This window comes from Halictus rubicundus, unplaced genomic scaffold (assembly GCF_050948215.1).
Source record: "Halictus rubicundus isolate RS-2024b unplaced genomic scaffold, iyHalRubi1_principal scaffold0167, whole genome shotgun sequence".
In the NCBI taxonomy this organism is placed as follows: domain Eukaryota; kingdom Metazoa; phylum Arthropoda; class Insecta; order Hymenoptera; family Halictidae; genus Halictus; species Halictus rubicundus.
The window spans coordinates 58086-67128 of NW_027488708.1; the positions used below are offsets into that span (position 1 = coordinate 58086).

General features: G+C 43.1%; 2 protein-coding genes across 2 annotated transcripts; both read right to left on the reverse strand.

Annotated features, from left to right (window-relative positions):
- Positions 1-209: 209 nt before the first annotated feature.
- On the reverse strand, positions 210-4001 carry LOC143363903 (uncharacterized). Its single transcript, XM_076804433.1, has one exon. The coding sequence runs from the start codon at positions 3999-4001 to the stop codon at positions 210-212; it is 3792 nt and encodes a 1263-aa protein (XP_076660548.1).
- An 81-nt stretch (positions 4002-4082) lies between these two features.
- On the reverse strand, positions 4083-5426 carry LOC143363904 (uncharacterized). Its single transcript, XM_076804434.1, has one exon. It carries the CDS (start codon positions 5424-5426, stop codon positions 4083-4085), a length of 1344 nt encoding a protein of 447 aa, XP_076660549.1.
- Positions 5427-9043: the final 3617 nt, after the last annotated feature.

Sequence of the window (9043 nt, forward strand, 5' to 3'; positions counted from 1 at the left end):
ACATACAATGTACGAAACTGATATGTAACGAAATATGCGAATCATATAATGCGAAGTTGGAACGTAAGTAGTGTGAATATAATGCGAGTAAAATTAATAGTAAGGCGCAACTTAAATTAAAAACGATACGCGTGTAGAACTAGATAAATAATGTGCGCAACTAATATAAATGAAACCTTATCTGATAAGAAAGGGTAAGTGTGACAATTTTAGTCTAACGGAAGTGGTGCAATTTGCTTTACATTCCGCTTATAAATGCCGTTAATGGTTTTAACGGAGACTGCGCGAGTGATGCCGTCCCTGCCAGGATGAATTTCCTCGACTCGTCCTAGACTCCAGCTCATCGGTGGTAGATGGTCATCTTTGAGGACCACGATCGTCCCCACCTGGATGCTGTGCTCGCCCCTGGTCCATTTTGCGCGTACATTAAGATGGTGGATGTATTCCTTTGACCACCTAATCCAGAAGTCTTGTTTGACTTTCTGAATGTGTTGCCATTTTGACAACCGATTGGTCGAGGTTGCGGTGAAATCGACCTCTGGCAGACTTGTCAACGCGGAACCAATCAATAAATGGCCAGGAGTAAGAGCTGAGGGATCATTGGGATCGGAAGACAACGGTGTTAACGGACGGGAATTCAGGATTGCCTCGATTTCCGTTACAAAAGTGTTAAATTGTTCGAGCGTAAATAGTTCCTCGCCCACTACGCGTTTGAGATGATGTTTAAAAGATTTAACCGCAGCTTCCCAGAGTCCGCCGAAATGAGGAGAGAGTGCGGGTATGAAATGCCAAGTAATATCTTTATCCGTTAGAAAGCGTCTAGCCTTTTCATCCTCTTGCAGAACTCTGAGAAGCTCGATTATCTCATTATTGGCACCGACAAAATTTGTACCATTATCGGAATATACATTTTTGCAAATTCCGCGCCGTGCGATAAATCTTTTAAAGGCTGCTAAAAATGCTTCCGTGGTCATATCACCAGCCACCTCAAGGTGTACTGCCTTGGATGAAAAACAAATAAAGACTGCGACGTATATCTTTATTCGGGTGCGGTTTCGGTACTGACGTTCCTTTATATAAAAAGGGCCGCAATAATCGACGCCTGTGTTGATAAATGGTCGATTTTCTGTGACTCGATGTGTGGGAAGATTGCCCATTATGTACTTGGTGGTAGGTGGGTTGACCCGGAAACATTTGACACAGTTGCGAATTATTTTGCGTGTTGTGTTTTTACCATCAATCGGCCAATACGATTGACGGACGTTGTACAATGTTGCGGTTAAACCAGAATGCATATTATTAACGTGAGCGTCGCGTATGATTAATTCCGTTATGAAATTATTCTTCGGCAAAAGAATCGGATGCTTCTGGTTGAAATTGAGATTTGAATTTTGGAGGCGACCTCCTACGCGTAAAAGCCCATTCTCATCAAGAAAAGGAGTTAAACAAAGTAATTTACTTTTGGTACTCAATGCGTGTCCGGATTTGAGATCATTCAATTCTTCTCGAAATGCTGTTTCTTGCGTCAATTTAATGATCTTATTATTTGCGCGATTGATTTCTGATACAGTAATTGGACCGCGACAACGGCCTTTAGGTAAAAATCGTAAGCAATATGAGATTATCCTACGAAGTCGCCTGATGCATGAACATCGTTCAAGAATTTCCTGTGCGTTTATGACTGTAGAAGTAAAACATGTGATTTTGCGTAATTCTGGTATTGCATTGGGTACTTCGACACACGATTCCGGCCATAATGATTCATCGTATGCAAGCCATTCTGGTCCGAATTGCCAGAAATTATTTTTGATCAATTCCCGAGCTGTGATACCCCGAGATAATAAGTCTGCGGGGTTGTCACCAGATCTGACGTGTCGCCATGCCTTAATGTTTGTTTTATTTTGGATTTCCGCGACGCGATTCGCGACAAAGGTTTTAAGTGTGTTCGGAGATCGCAACAGCCAATGCAACACGATCGTGGAGTCGGTCCAAAAAATCGTTTTTAAATGCGTGTGATTAATTGCGTCTTTTACTGCACAATACAAGTTCGCGAGCAAAGTGGCACCGCAAAGTTCTAAACGTGCGAGGCTAACGGTCTTTAATGGCGCAACGCGTGATTTTGCGCAAAGAAGACTTGATTTTATATTTCCGGATTTATCTATTGTGCGTATGTAAATACTAGCCCCGTACGCGCGTTCGCTGGCGTCACAGAAGCCATGCAATTCGATTGTTCTGACTGAACTCTGCGCGACGTGTCGTTTAAATGTTACAGTTGTGAGTGACTTTAATTGAGTTTGGTATGTGGACCATTCCTGTTGTATGGCGATGGGCAATGACTCATCCCAATCTACCTTAAGTTGCCAGAGTTGCTGCATAAGAATTTTTGCAACAACTATTACTGGCCCAAGGAGACCCAAAGGATCGAAAATTTTCGCGATGGTAGATAAGATTGTGCGTTTTGTGTGTGTTTCGTTATTGTTAACATTCACTGAATAACTAAATGAATCTGTGTGCGGATTCCATGACACTCCCAAGGTTTTGACTGTTTCGTCACCGAAAAACTTGGGATGTACTTGCTCTTCAGAGAGATCTGATAAAAGACGAGGATCATTTGATACCCATTGGCGGATATTTAATCCTCCTCGTTTGAGTAAACAAATGATCTCGTTTCGTAATTTTTGCGCGTCTTTGTATGTGGCGGCTCCGGTCAAGAGATCATCTACATAGATGTCCCGTTTAATGACTTCGGAAGCCGCGCCGTAATTGTGTGATTCATCGATTGCTAATTGCTGAAGGCATCGCGTGGCTAAGTATGGAGCAGAGGATAGTCCGAATGTAATTGTTTTCAATTCGTAAGTTGCGATTTCGTTTTGTTCGTTGCTCCATAAAATTCTTTGGTACGCGCGGTCTTCTGGACGTACTAGAAACTGTCTGTACATTTTCTCTATGTCGCCAGTCAGAACAAACGAATGCATGCGGAACCGAAGAAGTAAACAAAAAATATCGTCCTGTATGGTTGGACCAGTCAGAAGAGCGTTATTTAACGAGTATCCGGTGGTCGATTTGGCCGATCCATCGAAGACCACTCGAACCTTCGTCGTTGTGCTTGTCGGCTTTATTACCGCGTGATGTGGCAGGTAGAATCCGTCCGAAAGGTCAGGTGTTTCTACCTGACTCATGTGACCCAATGACAGATATTCGTTGATTACTTTTGTATATTCGGTTCGTAAATCTGAGTTGTGTGTAAGTTTTCGTTCCAGCGATAGGAATCGATTTAATGCGCGCGTACGGGATTCGCCTAGATTTTGTTTGTATTGATTAAACGGAAGCGCGACGACGTATCTTCCGGTTTTGTTGCGTGAAAATGTGCGTTTAAAATGTGCCTCGCATTCCTCTTCCTCCGGTGTGAGATGAGGATGCGACGGACCTTCTTCGATTTGCCAGAATTTGGTTAGATCGAAGTTGACATTATTTACTAATGTCGTGCGTGTATTTCTTGCCAGGTGAATAGGAGCACTCCCCCCGATGATCCATCCTAACTGCGTTTTTTGGAGGATCAAATCGGAATTATCTCGCGTTGATAATTTAACTTGACCAATGCTGAGACACGATATCGTCGGTCCCGTACCAATCAGCATGTCGATTGGAGCCGGCCGATGGAAATGCGGATCTGCTAATTTTATATTATGCGGAATTTGAATTTTTGTCCTATCAATTTGACAATCGGGTAAATGACTGGCAATTCTAGGTATTATGAAAAAACTGAGTGTGCGATTAAAATTTGTTATCCGAGAGACAATTTTCAATTTGACAATCCGATTCGTTACAGTGTTTAAATCGTTCAAAGCTTCGATGGTTACACTTTGTTCGTGCGTTTGTAGGTTTAATTTTTTCGCTAAATCGGACGTGATGAAGTTTGCGTTAGAGCAAGTGTCTAATAAGGTTCTACATTCGATTGGTTTTTTGTCTTTGTCTATTGCGTGAACTATGGCCGTAGCCATCAAACCGTGTGTTGAACCGTCTGTGATAAGCGAAGTGATGTGATTGTTTAATTGATGTGTAATATCGAAGCGAGTAACTAGTCATGGATCGGTGTTTTCTGTTGACGTGGTGTCATCGCGAGATTCTAATTTTGGTCTGTCGGATTTCCGATCCAAATGCAAATGTGTGTTATGCGGTAGGTTGCATTTTTTGCATCTGCCACCGCGACATGTATTGTGCGAATGTCCCGGTTTTAGGCAATTGTAGCATAAATTTGACTTGCGAACTAACTCAATGCGTTTTTCTACAGATGCATCTAAAAACGATTTACATTGAAATGCTGCGTGCGATCCCGATTTACAGATCCCACACGTTGGGAATTGTATTGCGGTGTTGAAAACCCGCCGGACTGATCTTGGCGAAGGCGGTGGCGAATTACGTTTAGGTGGATTGTATTTTGCGCGATTATTGTTAGAGTGTGATTTTTGATGTGTGTTTTCTTGTCTCTGGTGATTATTGTACGATACGGTTTCATAATCCTTGCATTGATGTGATGCCATATGCAAGAACTTGAAAATATCATCAATTTTGGGCACTTCGGTATCGGATAACGTGCGTTCCCACGTTTTCCGCGTTTCCTTGCCCATTCGCGAAATGAGGATGCTAGTTAGAAGATCATTCGCGATATCTTCCTTTTTCCGTCCTAACGCTTCGAGTGATCGAATGTGAAGTTGCATGTAGTTTGCAAGATCACGAATTGATTCTGATGAATCGTTTGACATCGCGGGTGTGTCGCGTAAAAGAGCCGCGTGTCGAAGTACCAATGCGCGTTTATTGTCGTAAATTTCGGTTAAGTGCTTCCAAGCGGCTTCGTAGTTTTCATCACTTATCGTGAATGCGCCGATTGCGATTTCGGCCCTTCCCGATAAGGATAACTTCAAGTAATTTAATTTTTGTATATTGCTTAACCCGGTATGTGTGTGAATCATTGTTTGAAACGCGTCCTTAAATGTTACCCAGTGTTCAATTCGCCCGTCGAATTTTGGTAAATCTATCTTTGGCAAATTGACCTGAATAATCTTTGATTCGTCGTGATTGTTTTCAGAAAGCGTGATTTTTGTGTTTGTCGCGAAAGATTCTTGTAATTGAATCGCTGACGCAATGGCGTTGTCATAATTCTCGGTTACCTGTTCTCGTTGCTTATCTAATTCCTCATAATCATCGGACAGCATTGCAAGCTCGTCTTGATGCTGATTGAATTTAGAAAATAGATCTCTTAACCGGCCGATTCTTTCGCGAAGTTTTATGCGTTCTAACGGAGAATCTTTATAACACGCAACAAAGTTGTTCAGGACGGTGATTTGGCCTTTGAAAAATCTACACTTATTGCGTAATGAACCGATTTGTTCGTTTTTGTCGATCGTTTGTTTGCTTGAGGACGCCATTTCGTGAAATCGAGACAGAAAGGAAGTACGATATAAGAAAGGATTTGATTGTGTGCGAATTTGACAAGCCTACCTTGCCGATGACTTCTTTCTGGTCTCGTTCCTGGTTCCTTGATCCTGGAGAATCAGCAGGCTGGAACTCAGGTCCCCAGTGTTTGTTGATCTCCCGGAAGATGTGTCGCCAACAACAGTACTGGGATGCTGTGAACGCCTCCGGTCCGCTTGCTGCCAGGAGGACGTTGGTTCCCCGATGTTACTGATGTGGCTTCCCCGAAGAGATGGAGATCGTCAAGGCTGACAAATCTCGTGAATGTCCGTTTTACACACACTCCACTAGATCACTGATCCGGCTCGAAGGACCATGAAATGTTTTGTGTCGGTTTGTTTAATAAATGCGAGTTTTGTTGACAATGTTCGTTTATTTTTAAACAATACACGGCACTATCACCTGCCGAATTAACTTTAGGTGATTGGTTAAATTAGGAACAGTGGTCGCAGTGTGGAATTGACGGACTATGTGCGTTTTAAAAATCGTGTAGATGCGCGAGTGTTTCTGTGTTCTGTCTGCTTAAGATGCGCGGATGATTCTGAGGGTTCTGAATGCTTCAGATGCGCGGATGATTCTGATGTTGCTGTTCCGAGGTCCGCTCTCTCGTTAACTCGTGTAACGAGGAAATTCGTAGGCATAGGCCCAATTTTGGGGGAAAAAGCACCCCATTCGTCACTTAGGCTGTAGGAGGAGGGTCTTCTTCTCGTGGTGGAGGTGGAAGCTCCTCCTCAGCCGAAAATGGGAAATCTCGAAAAATGCGCGTTTCAAGGACCTCGGAACAGCGCGTCTGTTTTTCGGCCTGAGTGGCCTTCGAAATTTATGGCCTGCGTGGCCCGCGTGCTGGCTGGCCCAAGTGGCCCGAACGTGGTTTATTACCCCCTTGGTCTGAGTACGCTCACGAAACCAAGGGGATGCGATCTTAGGCTTGAACCCGAGCGTGTCTCGATAGACACAACCCAGGTGCCCTTGTGAAATATGACCTGTGAGGCCTGGCGATGCGACGCAAGGACTGCGTTTCCTTGGCCGCTGCGTGCTACGGACAACGGCCCGTTGTAGTCCGAATTCGGGACCCTCGCGTACCTCGCGATCGGTACTCGAAACGAGAGTCTAACGAATTGACTTTATGGCCACTTTTCCAATGCTGTCAGCTTAAATCCTCGAGTGCACGTTTTCGACATTTCGAGGACTAAGCATTCTTCTAAGTAAACGAAGGACAGCAAATAATCGGAAAAGGGCCTCTGAAAAATACGTGAAATCGAACATATCCTATCCTCAATCCTATCCTATCCTCTATCCTATCCTATCGTCTATCCTATCCTATCCTATCCTCTATCCTATCAAATCCCCTATCCTATCAAATCCTCTATCCTATCCTCTATCCTATCCTATCTTCTATCCTATCCTATCCTCTATCCTATCAAATCCCTTATCCTATCCTCTATCCTATCCTATCGTCTATCCTATCCTCTATCCAATCCTATTCTCTATCCTATTCTATCCTCTATCCTATCCTCTCCTCTATCCTATCCTCTCCTCTATCCTATCCAATCCCTTATCCTGTCCTATCCTCTATCCTATCCTATCCTCTATCCTATCCTATCGTCAATCCTGTCCTATCCTCTATCCTATCCTATCCTCTATCCTATCCTCTATCCTAGCCTATCCCCTATCCTATCCAATCCAATCCCCTATCCTATCCTCTATCCAATCCTATCCTCAATCCTATCCTTTCCTGTATAGTATCCTATCCTCTATCCTCTATCCTATCAAATCCTCTATCCTATTCTCTCATCTATCCTATCCAATCCTCTATCCTATCCTATCCTCTATCCTATCCTATCCTCTATCCTATCCTATCGTCAATCCTGTCCTATCCTCTATCCTATCCTATCCTCTATCCTATCCTCTATCCTAGCCTATCCTCTATCCTATCCAATCCAATCCCCTATCCTATCCTCTATCCAATCCTATCCTCAATCCTATTCTTTCCTGTATCCTATCCTATCCTCTATCCTCTATCCTATCCAATCCTCTGTCCTATCCTATCCTCTATCCTATCCTATCGTGTATCCTATCCTCTATCCTATCAAATCCCCTATCCTATCCTCTGTCCTATCCTATCCTCTATCCTATCCTATCCTCTGACCTATCCTATCCTCTATCCTATCCTATCGTGTATCCTATCCTCTATCCTATCAAATCCCCTATCCTATCCTCTATCCTATCCTATCCTCTATCCTACCCTATCCTCTATCCTATCCTATCCTCTATACCATCCAATCCTCTATCCTATCCTATCCTAAATCCTATCCTATCCTCTATCCTATCCTATCGTCTATCCTATCCTATCCTATCCTCTATCCTATCAAATCCCCTATCCTATCAAATCCTCTATCCTATCCTCTATCGTATCCTATCTTCTATCCTATCCTATCCTCTTTCCTATCAAATCCCCTATCCTATCCTCTATCCTATCCTATCCTATCCTATCCTCTATCCTATCCTATCTTCTATCCTATCCTATCCTCTATCCTATCCTTTCCTCTATCCTATCCTATCCTCTATCCTATCCTATCCTCTATCCTATCCTATCCTCTATCCTATCCTATCCTCTACCCTATCCTATCCTCTATCCTATCCTATCCTCTATCCTATCCTATCCGCTACCCTATAAAATCCCCTATCCTATCCTCTATCCTATCCTATCCTCTATCCTATCCTATCATCTATCCTATCCTATCTTCTATCCTATCCTATCCTCTATCCTATCCTTTCCTCTATCCTATCCTATCCTCTATCCTATCCTATCGTCTATCCTATCCTATCCTCTATCCTATCCTATCCTCTATCCTATCCAATCCTCTATCCCATCCTATCATCTATCCTCAATCCTATCCTTTCCTGTATCCTATCCATTCCTCTATCCTATCAAATCCCCTATCCTATCTTCTATCCTATATTATCCTCTATCCTATCCTATCCTCTATCCTATCCAATCCTCTATCCTATCCTATCCTCAATCCTATCCTATCCTCTATCCTATCCTATCGTGTATCCTATCCTCTATCCTATCAAATCCCCTATCCTATCCTCTGTCCTATCCAATCCTCTATCCTATTATATCCTCTATCCTATCCTATCCTCTATCCTATCCTATCGTCAATCCTGTCCTATCCTCTATCCTATCCTCTATCCTAGCCTATCCTCCATCCTATCCAATCCAATTCCCTAACCTATCCTCTATCCAATCCTATCCTCAATCCTATCCTTTCCTGTATCCTATCCTATCCTCTATCCTCTATCCTATCCTATCGTGTATCCTATCCTCTATCCTATCAAATCCCCTATCCTATCCTCTGTCCTATCCTATCCTCTATCCTATCCTATCCTCTATCCTATCCTATCCTCTATCCTATCCTATCGTCAATCCTGTCCTATCCTCTATCCTATCCTATCCTCTATCCTATCCTCTATCCTAGCCTATCCTCTATCCTATCCAATCCAATCCCCTATCCTATCCTCTATCCAATCCTATCCTCAATCCTATTCTTTCCTGTATCCTATCCTA